Source organism: Stenella coeruleoalba (assembly GCF_951394435.1).
Source record: "Stenella coeruleoalba genome assembly, chromosome: 2".
Classification (NCBI taxonomy): Eukaryota; Metazoa; Chordata; class Mammalia; order Artiodactyla; family Delphinidae; genus Stenella; species Stenella coeruleoalba.
In genome coordinates, this window is record NC_137147.1 from 28,875,552 (window position 1) to 28,892,055 (window position 16,504).

The following is a 16,504-nucleotide window of genomic DNA, read 5'->3' on the forward strand; positions in this document are numbered from 1 at the left end:
CTGTCCTTTCTCTTGCTCTCCTTTCCTTTTGTGACCTTAATTACACATATACTAGATTGCTTGATATTGTTCCACAGATTGCTGATGCTCTGTTCATTTTTTTTTCCAGTCATTTTTCTTCCAGTGTTTCATATTAAGTACCTTCTATGGCTATGTTTTCCACCCTCTGTGGTGTTTAATCTGTTGTTAATCCTATACAGTATATCTTTCATTTGAGATAGTGTATTTTTTTTTAATTAATTAATGTTTTTTGGCTGTGTTGGGTCTTCATTGCTGCGTGCAAGCTTTCTCTAGATGCGGCAAGCAGGGGCTCCTCTTTGTTGTGGTGCTCGGGCTTCTCATTGCGGTGGCTCGTCTTTATTGTGGAGCTCGGCTTTAGGCGTGTGGGCTTCAGTAGCTGTGGCACACGGGCTTAGTAGTTGTGGCTTGTGGACTCTAGAGCACAGGCTCAGTAGTTGTGGTTTATGGGCTTAGCAGCTCTGTGGCACGTGGGATCTTCTCGGACCAGGGATCGAACCTATGTTCCCTGTATTGGCAGGCAGATTATTAACTACTGTGCCATGAGGGAAGTCCTCTAGTGCCTTTTTTTAAAAAAAAAAATTAATTTATTTCTTTTTGTCTGCGTTGGGTCTTTGTTGCTGTGTGCAGGCTTTCTCTAGTTGCGGCGAGCGGGGGCTACTCGTTGTGGTGCGCGGGCTTCTCATTGTGGTGGCTTCTCTTGTTGCGGAGCACAGGCTCTAGGCATGCGGGCTTCAGTAGTTATGGCACGCGGGCTCAGTATTTGTGGTTTGCAGGTTCTAGAGCGCAGGCTCAGTAGTTGTGGAGCACGGGCTTAGTTGCTCGGCGGCATGTGGGATCTTCCCGGACCAGGGCTCAAACCCGTGTCCCCTGCATTGGCAGGTGGATTCTTAGCCACTGTGCTACCTGGGAAGCGCCCTCTAGTACCTTTTAAACAGAGAAAAAAGTTTTAATTTGTTAACATCTAATTTTATCAATTTTCTCTTTTATGAATTGTGCTTTTGCTATCATGTCTAAGAACTCTTCACCTAGCCTAGATCTTGACATTTTTCTCATATGTTTTCTTCTTAAAGTTTTATAGTTTTGCATTTTACTTTTAAATCTATGATCAGTTTTGAATGAATTTTTGTGTAAGGTATGAGATTCAGGTTGAGGTTATTTTTTGCCTATTTTTTGTCCAATTACTCCAGCACCATCCTTCCTCTAGGATAAAGGAAAGACTTGTCCTTCCTGTAAATGAATTGCTTTTGCAACTTTGTCAAAAATTAGTTGAGTGAATTTCTCAAAGTTGAGAAATAGAGAAGGAAACAAGGTCCTGAGCATGCTATTTGACTCCAAGATTGAGACTTGGCAGAAATTATGATCACCAGATTTTTCAGTTATGTGAGCCAGTACATTTCTTTTATTGATTAAGGTAGTTTGCTTTGCAATTTCTGCCTTAACTACTGGAAGGAAAATATAGCTCATAGGTCAGTGAACTCACTCATAATCTGATGAAATATATTATCATATTTAAAAACTACCAACTAGAGTAGAGTAAGTAATCCATTTAAGTATAGAAAAAGCAAAGTCCTCTTAGTAAAATATAGGATTGCCTCTTTTGGACACTTGTTGTTATTTTGCAGTCCAACATCCCACCTCCTTTCCTATTTGTAGGTAGTCTCCCACTATATCATGCCTCCTACTCCAGAACTCAAGAGAAAAGATCCTCCCTCTCTCCACTTTCCTTACATTCAGGCCACAAATATGTGATCCATGTGAGCCAAGTAGATTTCCTGCCTAGGATTTTGAAGCTTGAGAGATATATAAAGATGCAGAGACAGTTAAGAAATTATTCACAGCAGCACTGCTGTATTAGTTTTCTGTGGCTGCTGTAACAAATTACCACAAAATTATTGGCTAAAACAACATAGATTTATTATCTTACAGTTTTACATGTCAGAAGTCAGATATAGGTATCCCTGGGCTGAAATCAAGTTGTTGGCAGGACTGTGTTCCTTTCCGAGGCTGTAGGGGATAATCTGTTTCCTTACCTTTCCTAACTCTGAGAGGCTCCCAGCATTCCTTGGCTCATGGCACCCTTTCTCCATTTTCAAAGTCAGCAACTCTGACTCCTTCTGTCATCACATTTGTCTTTGACCACAGCTGGGAAAGGTTCTCTGCTCTGTGATTAAATTGGGCCCACCTGGATAATGCAGGCTAATCTTCCTATCTCAAGGTCCTTAAACTTATGGGAAGAACATAAACACACTACTATATATAAGATAAATAACCAACAAGGACCCACTGTATAGCACAGGGAACTCTACTCAATATTCTGTGATAACCTATAGGAGAAAAGAATGTAAAAAAGAATGAATATATGTATAACTGAATCACTTTGCTGTGCACATGAAACTAACACAACATTGTAAGTCAACTATACTCCAATAAAATTAAAATATTAAAAAAAAAGAAACAGGACCTCCACAGCAGTCCAGTTGTTAAGACTCTACGCTGCCACTGCAGGGGGCGTGGGTTTGATCCACAGTCGGGGAACTAAGATCCCATATGCCGCACAGTGTGGCCAAAAAACCAAAACCAAAAAAATATAAACCATATATACACATACATATACATACATACATATATATATACATATATATATATAAAATGTGTGTATATATATATACATATATATATACATATATATGTATATATATACATAAAGAAACAAACAAAAACTCTGAGGCAGGTGCAGCCCCCAAAGAATGAGCAGCGACCTGCCGGCCTCTTCTTCCTGCTCCTAACGATGACAGTGGCGATCCTTTCGCCAGAGCTCCAGTTCCCTTACCCCGCCAGTCCTCACCCTAGTCCAGGGTGCTGTACGTGGCAGGGCCCCAGAAGTGCCCAGTTTTGAGTGACTGATGAAAAGAACTAACAAAACCTGGGGCAGTGGCTCCACCTGCTGAGGTCTGGGGCCGGCATCCCTCCCTGAAATGATGGCTACTGGTCTCTGATGAGATGAACACAGAAATCGAAAGGAAGCATCTAGAAAATTTTATAGCGATTTGGCAGAGTCCTTTTAATTTCCTTTGAATCTAATAATAATTTTTTTAGTTGAAAAAAAAAGTTCCTTAATCTTAGTCACATGTGCAAAGTCCCTTTTGCCATGTAATGTAACGTGTATACAGGTTGTCGGGGTCTGGATGTGGACATATTTGGAAGACCATTATTCTGCCTACCACAGTTGCCATCACTGAGAACGCAGTGGTGGCAGTAGCATAGAATGTACTGGAAAACGTCTTCAGGGGATATGGTGCTAATGATTGTGTCCCACCTTGACCTCCTATGGTGAGAATTTGGTTGTGATTCCACCTAACTGCCTCCCTTGACTAGTTTTTGAGCCAGGTTTCCCAAACTTCTCAACAATTCTAAGATACCTTATAGCTTTCCAATAAAATAACTTCTTAATTACACAGAGTGAATTTCCAAGCTCTGTCTTAGTGGATAGCCATGTAATGTCAAGCAGAAAGGTAAATTTATATATATATACATATATATATATATATATTTTTTTTTTGGTTGCGTTGGGTCTTCGTTGCTGCGCGCGGGCTTTCTCTAGTTGCGGCGAGTGGGGGCAACTCTTTGTTGCGGTGCGGGGGGTTCTCACTGCGGTGGCTTCTCTTGTTGCGGAGCATGGGCTCTAGGCATGTGGCCTTCAGTAGTTGTGGCTCACAGGCTCAGTAGCTGTGGCTTGCGGGCTCCAGAGCGCAGGCTCAGTAGTTGTGGCGCACGGGCTTAGTTGCTCGGCGGCATGTGGGATCTTCGCGGACCAGGGCTCGAACCCGTGCCTCCTGCACTGGCAGGCAGATTCTTAACCACTGCACAACGAGGGAAGTCCAGAAAGGTAACTTTAGAGGAATTCAATTATTCTGGTTCCATAGGTAGAGACTATCTCTAACAGGAGGTCTATACATGTTAGCCTTTTATCATAAATATTCAACTGATTTGAATACTTCCCTCTTGTTCTGATTCTATACTCACCAAGCACTTTTTCAATAGGTTTCTCCTATAGGACTATTATCAGAGGAACAAATGTGCTGTGTTAATTTTGAGCATTCCAGTCTGGGTAATAGTAATATGTCACTGTAAACTATTGGCTTGGCATCCTCAGCCTGGTAAACTTAGTGTGTGTCTACCGCTAAGAGATGGATCCATCTAGGTGGGTGATAAAATCAAATTTCTGTGTCTGCAAGGCCGAAGGGTGGATCTGGCCCTAACAAACTTACCAAGGAAATGAATGCCATCCCTTTGCACCATTTGGGAAACAGACAGCTTAATCCACACAGGATACCTGGATGTAGCCACACAATTTAGGAGTGTGTATTTTAATAGCTAAAGACCAGTGGTTGTGTGTGTGTGTGTGTGTGTGTGTGTGTGTGTGTGTGTGTGTGTTTGTACTGAGGACTCCTTTTATGGGGGAAGTTGAAGGGGACAAACCTGAAAACCTTTCTTCTACTTGTTTTGTACGTCCTATTGTGGTTAAGACCTTTAAAATGCTGTGTTGAGTGACCTAAGGAAATTATTAAGTCCAAAAGCTTGGTTTGCTTACCTTGTAGATTCTACTTTCCAGTCACCTTTTACTTTATTCATGTTTTTCTAATTAAAAAATTTAAAATTTTATTTTATATGGTGAGATATGCAAATGGAAAGTATGAAAAACATATAAATTGTTTAAAGCAAAAGTATCAAGTGAACATTGGTGCAACCACCACAAAGGTCAAGAGTAGAACACTGCCTGTGACTTTCTGTTTGAATAATAATTAAAAAAAGAGTAGAACACTGCCAACAAACACGCAGATGTCCATCATGTGCCCTGATCATATTGGCTCCTCCGTGAGCTAACCACTAGCTTGACTGTTCTTTTTTGTATAATGGCTCATAATATGGCAAATTGGCCAGCCTACTGGAAACAATGAAAAATGCTGGTAAAATAGTGAAGAATCAATAAGAAGACATGGAAAAATCAGACCAAAATCTAGGTGAAGGCAGGATCCAGAGAGTAAATAGAGCAATGATGTTACTTTTACCCTAGGGCACATGTCTTACTTGAGAACTTAAACATTTTTTTTTTGTCTTTCTCTTATATGGCTTTTTTTTTTCATATCCAGTTTTATTCTTTTATTGTTTTCAGGGCTCCTTGAAAATATATAATTTTTATTTTATTTATTTATGTATTAAAGTACAGTTGAGTTTACAATGTCATGTTAGTTTCAGGTATACAGCACAATGATTCAGTTATATATATATATATATATATATATATATATATATATATATATACACTTTTTCAGATTCTTTTCCCTGATTGCTTATTACAAAATATTGAGTATAGTTCCCTGTGCTATGCAGTAGGTCCTTGTTGGTTATCTATTTTATGTATAGTAGTGTGTATGTGTTAATTCTAACCTCATAATTTATCCCTCCTCTCCTTTCCTCTTTGGTAACCATAAGTTTGTTTCTATGTCTGTGGGTCTATTTCTGTCTTGTACACAAGTTCATTTGTATCTTTTCTTTTCTGTTTTTAGATTCCACATATAAATGATACCATATAATATTTGTCTTTCTCTGTCTGGCTTACTTCACTTAATATGATAATCTCTAGATAAACCCATGCACTTATGGTCAATTAATCTATGACAAAGGAGGCAAGAATATACAATGGAGAAAAGACAGTCTCTTCAACAAGTAGTGCTGGGAATACTAGACAACTACATGTAAAAGAATGATATTAGGGCTTTCCTGGTGGCGCAGTGGTTGAGAGTCCGCCTGCCGATGTCGGGGACACGAGTCCGTGCCCCGGTCCGGGAAGATCCCACATGCCGCGGAGCGGCTGGGCCCGTTAGCCATGGCCGCTGAGCCTGCGCATCCAGAGCCTGTGCTCCACAACGGGAGAGGCCACAACAGTGAGAGACCCGCGTACCGCAAGAAAAAAAAAAAAGTATGATATTAGAACATTCTCTAACACCATATACAAAAATAAACAAAATGGATTAAAGACCTAAATGTAAGACTGGGTACTATAAAACTCCTAGAGGAAAACATAGGCAGAACACTTTTTGACATAAATCACAGAAATATTTTTTTGGATCCGTCTCCTAGAGTAATGGAAATAAAACTAAAAATAAACAAATGAGACCTAATTAAACTTAAAAGCTTCTGCACAGCAAAGGAAAGCATAAACAAAATGAAAAGACAACCTACAGAATGGGAGAAAATATTTTCAAACAATGTGACTGACAAGAGATTAATCTCCAAAATATACAAACAGCTCATACAGCTCAATATCAAAAAAACAACCCATCAGAAAATGGGCAGAGGGCTTCCCTGGTGGCGCAGTGGTTGGGAGTCCGCCTGCCGATGCAGGGGACGCGGGTTCGTGTCCTGGTCCGGGAAGATTCCCACATGCCGCGGAGCGGCTGGGCCCATGAGCCATGGCCGCTGAGCCTGCGCGTCCGGAGCCTGTGCTCCGCAACGGGAGACGCCACAACAGTGAGAGGCCCGCATACAGCAAAAAAAATAAATAAAATAAAATGGGCAGAAGATCTAAATAGACATTTCTCTGAAGAAGACATACAGATGGCCAACAGGCACACGAAAAAAAATGCTTAACATTGCTAATTATTTGAGAAATGCAAATCAAAACTACAATGAGGTATCACCTCAAACCCATTAGAAAGGCCATCATCAAAAAGTCTACAAATATTAAATACTGGAGAGGGTATGAAGAAAAAGGAACCCTCCTACACTGTTGGTGGGAACGTAAATTGGTATAGCCACTATGGAGAATAGTATGGAGTTTCCTTAAAAAACTGAAAACAGAGTTACCATATGATCCTGCAATCCCACTGCTGGGCATATATCCGGAGAAAACTATACTTTGAAAAGATACATGCACCCCAATATTCATTGCAGCACTATTTACAATCACCAAGACATGGAAACAACCTAAGTGTCCATCAACAGAAGAATGGCTAAAGAAGATGTGGTGCATATACACAATGGAATATTAGCCGTAAAAAAAAAAAATGAAATAATGCCATCTGCAGCAACATGGATGGACCTAGAGAACTTAAACTTTTTTTTTCTAGGCCTAGGGGGCAAGTAGGACAGAAGGCTAAGCCCAGGGCCTGGTTGAATGGGGAATTCTAAAGCCGGGACCTCAGTGTAAGGGTGAATTGCAAGTAAACACACCCCCACCTAACAGATTGAAAGAAAGTTGTCTTGGAAGGGGTGATTGTGGGGAGCTGTAGAGGGGTACTGGACCCATAAGCCAGCCCTCTCAGGGATATGTAGCCTAAATATACATCTCTTGGTGGTTTAAAAAAAAAAAAATCCCAAACAGTGCTAGTTTAAAGTTATCTCTACTGGCAGAAGCAAAACTAAATTCTCTCAGGAGGAATGAACCTTTATCTTAGCTTTCAAAATTCCCACAAATAATTTTCCAAGGAAAATGCAGCTCATAGTAAAAAATAACTAAGCACACAAAGAATGAGACTGAGTAAAACCATCCAACAACTGAAAGGGATCTGATAATTCCCATGATCTATTACAAGAAATAAAAGTAAAATAGTTTATTTTCCATTATTGACATATTGCACTTAAATAGTAAGAAATTTCAAGAGTATAACTGTGTTTAAAGTCTTTCTTTTTCCTCACCTTAGTTACCTTCCTTGGAGGCAACCATTTTCCACAGTTTTAGGGGTTCTTATTTTAACTTAAAAAAATGTACTTTAAAATGGGCACGTTGGTTTTAAAAAGGGTTAAATACCATTTTGTTCTCAGGATATATTAATAGCCTCATTTTATAATTAGGAGTATGAAGCAAACTATTAAGGCTACAAAAAATTATAGTGGTAGGTTAGGAACGAAACCTTCTAGGGAAATTTTATGCCATGCTGGCCAGTCTCAAGAGCCTAGCTCAAGACCTGTTATCTTAAATTCCTTTCTAAAATCCCTCTTTTCCTCTTCTCCCCTTTAAACTTCGAAATTGTAAAGTACTACAGATAGCTTAGGTCTTAGTATCCTTGTTTGTGATGTGGCATTTCTCCACCATTTTGCTGTTAGTCCCACTGTTGGCTATCTGCCCAGTCTTGAAGACATAATTTTCAGCAATATAACCCTCACACATGGCTGATTCATTATTATGTAGATTTGGTTTTACTATTGGTCTAACTATGTCCCTTGAATCATAGCGTACAAAATTATCTCACTTTAGGTCAGGAGATGGGTTCTTGTCCCAGCTTTGTCAATAATTTGCTTTATGACCTTGGCAAGTCACTTAACCTTCGTTTTCTCTCCTGGGTTAACAATTATCAAGATAGAATCATAGAACATTAAAACTGGCAGGGACCTCAGAGTTTACAGGATATAATCCTTTTATTTCATGGAGAGTTGCATGATTTACCCAAGAGCTTTCTAGAACAAGCACCCAGTCTTCAGCATCTCAAACCAGTGCTCTTTACATCAGGCTTGCTTTCGGTGTTGTTCTAAGAAACAAACGAAAAAAACAAAAAGTGAAAGCACTGAACAAGTATAAGACCATTTACGAAAAGCCAGATAACGGTGTTAACCATTAGCCTTACTGTAGTCTGAAAGCTTACTTGAATAAATGTACCCCCGCTAACTAAAAGAAAATTTGGAAGTTCTTCAGGTATGTAAGGAAAAGTCAGAAAAATAAATTAATGGAGGAAAAAAATTAATGGTTGGCTTGCAGAACACTCTTGAAGGGAAAACAAAACTCCCACAAGAGTACTTATATTCTCTTATAAATTCTTTCTGGTCTTTTCTTAGTGCAAGATGAACTTGGGTAAGAGGAGACTGCCTGTTTTTATACATTCCTGAAGGAATGGTATGCATTAAGGGTAACTTGAAATCGAATTATTTGCCTCGCCTATAGTACATATTACATCAGTTCTCTAATTTAGCGCCACTCCTTCTCTGGCCACTACCCAAAACAAGGTGCTGAAACCTGCGGAAACCACAGTCACCGCAAAAACTCCAAGTCCCATAATGCTCGAAGGGCAGTCTCTACCGCCTCTGCGCAAGAGCAGCGGTTTCGGTACTGGGAGTTGTAGTCATTCGGGGGGCTTCACTTCCGGGAAGTTGGGGAAGGACGCGCCTCCGGAGAACTACATTTCCCAGGAGGCTATGCGCGTCCTTCTCCGCCCCCGCCGGCGTCAGGCTCCACCTCTCCCGCTCCTCCCTCACTGGGCTGCACTGCTCACGCCTTCCTGTTAGTCCGAGCAGGAAGAAGTTCACTCAGATCAGCTGATCCTAACTGACAACAGGAGAGGAGGAAGCCCGGGAGGCAGCAAAGGAGGAGGGGGGTGGAGATGGAGAGGAGGCTGGATCCACCGGTGCCCTGAGGAACAGCCCCCGTCTCCACCGGCGCCCCGGGGGTCCCCCGACGCCGCCTCGCCGCAGCAGAGCTGCTTCGTGGTGGGGTTCCCGGGACGCCGCGGTCGGGGAGGGAAGGGCACGGCCCTGCGCCGGACGAGCGCTAGCCCTGGAGCTCCCTCCTTTCCCAGGAGGAAGGGGGGGCGGGTGCGGCGGGGGTGGAGGTGGGGGTGGGGTGGTATAAACAATGGATTCGGCTCTGGCCTCTGCCAGCGTTGGGGGGATTTGGGGGGACCTTCTTTGTTCTTAGACCTTGCTCCTGCCCCTCGGGTTGTGGTGGTGGTGTCCGGAAGGAAGGAAGGGTGAGGAATCCCCGGCTGGAGAGAGGCGTCGAGGTGGGAGGCCGAGTGGGCAGATTGTTTGCTTGGGTCTGGTGGGCGGAGAGGTATCTTTTTGAAGGTTGGTTTTATTTTTTTCTCAATTGTGACAAATTTTGATTTTTATTAACGTTGTGGGAGCTGGTTGGGCACTTCTGTGATTAGGATGTAAATAAGGTCTCCTAGTCACTCCTTTCGCCTTCCTTGTTTATCTAAAAATAAGATGGATAGATTGATTACTGTATGGGAGGAGTGAATACCCGAAAGGAGGGCTTTACATTTCCTTGGAGCGTTAGTTTGGGTGTCGAGGCGAAGGGGAGTTAGGAATATGATTGTGACAAAAAGCCCCTTTCTTGCCCCAGTTATCTATCTATCTTTCTTTCTTTCTTTCTTATTTAGTTATTTTAAAGTTGGGTTTTGAGTGACAAAGAGAAGAATTATTTAACTCACTTCAGGCCTGGCTTTGCAGTGGGCCATAGTGGAGGAATTCTGTCTCCTGTTGCTCCCTTTTTTTGCAGTTAGACAAAAGGACAAAAGGAAGTACAATAATTGTTTTTAATTGTTTTTAAACATGGAATGGTGACTCTTGTTTCCAGGTTTAGAGTCGTTAATAGGCATCTGTCTAGAGTTGAAGCAATCCAGTCACAAGGTTAATTGGATCTGTGCAGGACTTTGATGGAGCTAAAGTTTATTATTATTGTTTCTTCAGCTTTTTACAAGCGTCTTTCTCCACCTCTCCCAATTGTGGGGTGCAGGTAGGGGTGCAGAGGGTGTTCCTCCAAGGACTATTTGCTTAGTGCTTTTGATTCTTAATTTAATAACTGAGGGAACAGAGAATTTCAGGCTGGGAAATAAAGCAACACAGTCTCTTAAATGCCTTGAGACTAGAGGTCATGGTTGTTTTCAGAAGGAGCGGGCTTAACCATGATTTTGAGGAGAAATTTCTAGGATCAAAATGAGCCAGTGTGATTTTTACAAGAGAGAGTGAGAGTTCTCTTGGGAGTTCTGGCCTATTTAATCACAATCTTTTTTTTTATAAGGTGAATTTTTGTTTTTAGATGAGTGAAATCCTTTTCCTGCCTCTATTCTAGGTATCCTCTGAAATACTGACTTGAGCTGCATAATGTTGAAAAGCTCCTGACCACTCTCTTTCATTACCAAAACCTTGTGTCTGAGGCCCCATGCATGCGCCCACCTCAGTGAACCCATCAGATCTCTCTCAGATAGCCATAACAGACCCTCTCAAGTTAATTTTAACCACATATTTGCCTGCACTTTATGGAGGATGAAACTATCAAACCAAGTCAACGTTGCTGCTGACTCAGGAGTCTTGGCAGCAGGAAATTAAATATCCGAACATTTGTAAATGTGTGAAGAATTCTAATAAGACATCGAATGTTTTTTTAAAAACAGTTTTTTAAGGGTGTTCAGAACCCTGTGGAGGCTGTGCTCAGTCTTCGGACTCAACGCCTTTGTCTTCACTTCTGGGGAAAGCCCAGGTACTGTTATATGGTAGGTGCTTTCTTTCCTGGTCTGAATATGAGTGCGCAGACTTCCCCAGCAGAGAAGGGCCTGAACCCTGGGCTGTTGTGCCAGGAGAGTTACACCTGCAGCGGGACTGATGAAGCCGTCTTCGAGTGTGACGAGTGCTGTAGCCTGCAGTGTCTCCGCTGCGAGGAGGAGCTCCATCGGCAGGAGCGCCTGAGAAACCATGAGCGGATCAGACTCAAAGCTGGCCACGTCCCTTACTGTGACCCCTGCAAGGGCCCCAGTGGGCATTCTCCAGGTGTGAAGCAGAGGGCAGTTGTGAGGTGCCAGACCTGTAAAATCAACTTGTGCCTGGAGTGCCAGAAGAGGACTCATTCTGGGGGTAACAGAAGGAGGCACCCTGTTACGGTGTACCATGTGGCTAAGGTCCAGGAGTTGCTGGAGGAAGAAGGGATGGATGAGGACACCAAGAGGAAGAAGATGACTGAGAAGGTTGTGAGTTTCCTCCTAGTAGATGAGAATGAAGAAGTTCAGGTAAGCGCTCAGTGGTAGTAGGGTTCATGTGGTGGTGGTACAGATCTGATGTTGGCAGCTGGCTCTCAGGGGAGGTCCAGGAGGAGCTCGCATTTTAATCAGTAAGAGGCAAGATCCCGGAAAGCTTACATCTGTATGGAGTCAGATTTAGTTTTTTATCAGCTGCATGACCTTGGGCTGAATTACTTTACCTCTCTGAGCCTTAGTTTTCTCATTTATAAACTGGGGACAGTGCCTAGTTCATTGGGTTGCAGTGAGGATGAAATGACACAGTGTTTGTAAAGCCTGTTACCTAATAAACGCTCAGTGTGTGGTAGCTGTCATTATTATTTTTAGGATTATTATCAGGAAGAACTGATTTAGAACTGTTTTCTCAATGAGAGCACTTTGGCAAGTTGTGAATACATGTGAATGAGGAGGGACTGTGTGTGTGCAGGGAAAGAGACACTGACTTCTGGTGGGTCCCATAGGAGTGCAAAGCTGTAAGTCATCACCCTGCTAACTGCATTTAGAGACAGGTGTTTGAAAAGTGGCTTTTCGTAAGGGTAGTATCCTCTCCAGATGACCTCTTATTTTCATGTATTGGCTTCTGATCAATAGAAGCCAGTTAGGGCATCTGGGATTACAGAAGGGCTGGAGAATATTTGATTTGATTCTGAGCTGGGGAGAGGGTGGCGTCTGATAGGAGCAAGTTGGGGAGATGGAAGTGTGTGACAGGGGCGATTGGGAAAGGGGTAGTAGAATGTTTATACTTTCCAGCGAAGGTGGTACAATTATCATGTCTGTACTTTCAAATGAAGACTGCTTCATTTCACATCCTGGCGTCACTCACTGGCTGTATAACCAAGGGCAAGTTACTTAAACTCCATGCCTCAATTTCACTTCTACATCGCAGCAGTAGTTGAGAGGATTCAAAGAAATTAGGAATAGAAACGGAAAGGCCCTTATCACAGGGCCTGGCACGTGGAGTACAGAACCACTTTGTTGTGTTTGTCAGTATCAGGGAGTGTTTTGTAGTACATTCAGTACTTTTAGCTGTGATGACTCCTCAAGTCTCCAGATTGGAGGAGTACCTTTGTAAGTTACGGCTTGAAAACTTTATAATTACCCAGTGAGTATTTTTCATCTGTCTTTTTCCACCTTAGATAAGGTTATGGAAATGAATTACGTCATGATTTCTGTGTACATATGTTGTCAGCTAAATACTTTTTCATTTTTTTTTTTTTTTTTTTTTGCGGTACGCGGGCCTCTCACTGCTGTGGCCTCTCCTGTTGCAGAGCACAGGCTCTGGATGCGCAGGCTCAGCGGCCATGGCTCACGGGCCCAGCCGCTCCGCGGCATGTGGGATCTTCCCGTACCAGGGCCCGAACCCGTGTTCCCTGCATCGTCAGGCGGACTCTCAACCACTGCGCCACCAGGGAAGCCCTGTCAGCTAAATACTTTGCTAACACAGGCTTTCTTGCTTGGTTGAGAGGAACTAATAGAGTTATGGAAGAGTGAGCCAGATCCCATTCTGCCTCCCTTGCTAGCAATAATGTCTCCTCGATGGATTCTGCTCTAATTGGGTGACAGTGTGCACTAAATGTTTTACAAATGGAACACTTGGATTTGGATGATTCCTGTTGGTTTTGCCACCAGTTCTCTTTAACGTCAGCCTTTGGAAAGTCATACTTCGAATTGTTGTCACTTTTGTAAAAATGAGAGGAAGATTTGCGATGAACCAGTGGATATTGTGTCAGCACCAAAAAGAGTATTTTTTGAGGGGAGGAGGATGTATTTTCTTTTTTCTTTTTGTAGCACTGGTACATATTTCTTAGCAGAGAATTAAGAAAATATAAGGAAGTGTACTGAAGCAGACAAATCCATCTTTTTTTCTTGTAGTGTGTAATGTGTATATAATTAGGTTGTTTTGTAAAGATTTCTCCCTTCATAAACATTGACCACTTCCCCGGAAATAACAGTTTATTAATTGTAAAAAGCACTGGTTGGGACTAATGGATGGGACAAGAATTTTAGGTGGTGACTTGTTCTCATGGGGTCATGGTGGAAAGAGTACTTGGAGAAAATATCTAGCTCACTTTTCTAATGTGAATGTCTAAAACAATTAGAGAGATGATTGTCTGATATAAATCTAGATGGTGAATTCAGCTAAATTGTAGACTCCTGGAGAGCAGGACCACGTCTTGTGCCCTGGATCACGTACAATGGTGGGCATGCTGTCAGCGCATAAATACTTGATGGGTGATGTCACATCTCAACCTCAGTTTTTTAGAAATGAATATCACACACATACTTAGTAAAAAAAAAAACAAAACTAAAATCATTTGAAAGGGCATACAATGACAAGTTTCCCTCCTCCTTCATACCCTTAGTCTCCTTCGTTAGAACAATCACTATTAACAGTTAACTACATGCACTTCTAGAGTTTTTTCACGTATACTTACGAATATATGTATGTAGCCTTTTAATTTTTCAACAAAAATGGAATCTGATATACTTGCTGTTCTGTCCTTGGCTGTTTTTCACTGAAGGATACATCTTGTAGAACTTTCCTTATCAGCACATTGAGGTCTACCTCATTATTTAAAGGCTGCCTAGTACTCTGTTGAATGTTTTTTCTCCAATTTTAGCCTATTAAGGGATATTTGAGTTATAACAACCAAGGATGTGTTGAATATCCTATAAATCTATTTAGAAATGGAATCTTTTTGTCAAATGATATGTATATTTTAAATTTTGATTGATATTACCAAATTCCTGAACCTTATTTTCTTAGCTTCTGCAGTACTTCTCTGAGTCTCCCCTGGGTTCTGGTCTTGGCTCATGATAGTTAAAATTTAAAGAGCTCTTACTGTGGTGCTTGGCACTGTTCTTAGCATTTGAGCTCATTGAGTCCTGATGAGACCTCTGTGTATTAGTTTCTTACTGTTGCTGTAACAAATTACCACAAATTTAGTGGCTTAAAGCAACACAAGTTTATTCTGTCATTGGTTGGAGGTCAGAAGACCTAAAATGGACCTGATAGGGCTGTGCTCCTTCTGGAAGCTCTAGGGAAGAATGTGTTTGCTTATCTTTCTAGCTTCAAGAGGCCTCCCGCGTACTTTGGCTTGTGGCCCCATCATCCAGCTTCAAAGCTAGTAGTGTTAACATCTTCCAATCCCTTTCTGTCTTTTTTCTTCTGTTGTCACTTGCCTCTCTGTGGCCCTTCTGCCTCCCTCTCACAAGGGTCTTTGTGGTTACATTGGATCCACTTGGATAATCCAGTGTAATCTCCCCACCTCAAGGTCCTTAATTCAGTCACATCTGCAGAGCCTTTTTGCCCCATGAAGTGACGTATTCACAGGTTCTGGGCATTAGGATGTGGACATCTTTGGGGGTGGGGTGGGGTGGGGGGCAATTTCAGCCTACCGCACCCTATGAAGTAAGTTGTATGTCTTAGTCAGTTGGGCTGCTATGACAGAATAGCATAGATGAGGTGGCTTAGAAACAACAGAAGTCTATTTCTCACAGTTCTAGAGGCTGGGAAGTTCAAAATCATGGCACTGACAGATTGAGTATCTGATGAGGGCTTGGTTCATGACAGCTGTCTTCTCGCCGTGTCCTCACATTGCAGAAAGAAGCTCTCTGGGGTCTCTTTTATAAGGGCACTAATCCTATTCATAAAGGTTCTACCCTCATGACGTAATCACCTCTCACAGGCCTTACCTCCTAATGCCATTACCTTGGGGGTTAGATTTCAGCATATGCATTTCAGGGGGATATAAGCATTTCATATATAGCATTGTATTTTCTAGATGAGGACACTGAAGCACAGAGAGATGAAGTGACTTGCCAAGATCAAGTTACGATTAGTGGCAGAGGATTTGTGATCTAAGATCCTTGCTCTATGATACTCCTGTTCTCTCTCACCAGGTCATTTAAACTTTCTAGTCAAACTTCATTCTGGTCAATAGCATCAACTCACCAGTTCCTCATGGCTGCTGTGAGAATCAAATGAAACATATCTCTATATAAATGCAAGACGTTACCATTGAAGAAATCCTTCCTCGTAGCGGTGAAGATTCCATGATTTAGGCCCCAACTTTGTTTTTCTTTTCATGTTTCTAGGCATTTGTGGGTTTTGATCATTTTCAGTTTAGTACATAGGGGTTATTTTAGTAGCTTGTAGGCTGTTACTCTTATGTGTGGTTCCCTCAAATTCTCTGGCCTAGAGTCTCCTAAGATTTGTTGTTTGTGATTTGAGTATTATTTAGTTTCTTTTGGAAAACCTAAAAGGACAAAAAACTTCCTTTAGGTGGTGACAATTTTATCATTACCTTGTTGCCATTTGAGTGTATACTAGAATGGCAGATTTGAGGAGAGATTGACTTTTGGTCTCAGAAGCAGGAACTCATTGGTGGCTTTTAAATGGACACATCTGGCCTACATGCCAAAGACATTCATTCATTCGTCACATTTACTGGGTATATGTTCTGGTGCCAGGCATTTTCTCGGCTCCAGGAAAGCAGAGTTCACACATGTCAAACACATAAAAAGGTGGTTCAGATGTGTAATCAAGGAAGAGTGACTGGAAAGCCACTTTTGCCGGATAGTTAGGGGAGGTTTCATTGTAAAGGTGACTTTTAAGCAAAGACCTGGTGGTTAATACTACCTGGGGAAATAGACCTCCAAACAGAGGGGAATGAGAACAGAAAGCAGGTGGGATG

At 41.9% G+C, this 16,504-nt stretch overlaps 1 protein-coding gene across 4 annotated transcripts in view; it reads left to right on the forward strand.

Moving 5' to 3' along the window:
- The window catches only part of ZFYVE1 (zinc finger FYVE-type containing 1), a 74,511-nt gene that overhangs the window by 16,052 nt on the left and 41,955 nt on the right, over window positions 1-16,504 (forward strand). The window contains exons 1-3 of one of the 4 annotated variants that reach the window (XM_079914734.1): window positions 9,278-9,501; window positions 9,710-9,794; window positions 10,868-11,798. The exons of 1 other annotated variant lie outside the window; for it this stretch is intronic. In XM_079914734.1, coding sequence (XP_079770860.1) covers window positions 11,286-11,798 — 513 coding nt within the window. In that variant the 5' untranslated portion in view covers window positions 9,278-9,501; window positions 9,710-9,794; window positions 10,868-11,285. Of the gene's footprint in view, window positions 1-9,277; window positions 9,502-9,709; window positions 9,795-10,867; window positions 11,799-16,504 lie in introns of those variants that run through there. 2 more of the 4 variants (XM_079914733.1, XM_079914735.1) reach the window with 2 other exon arrangements.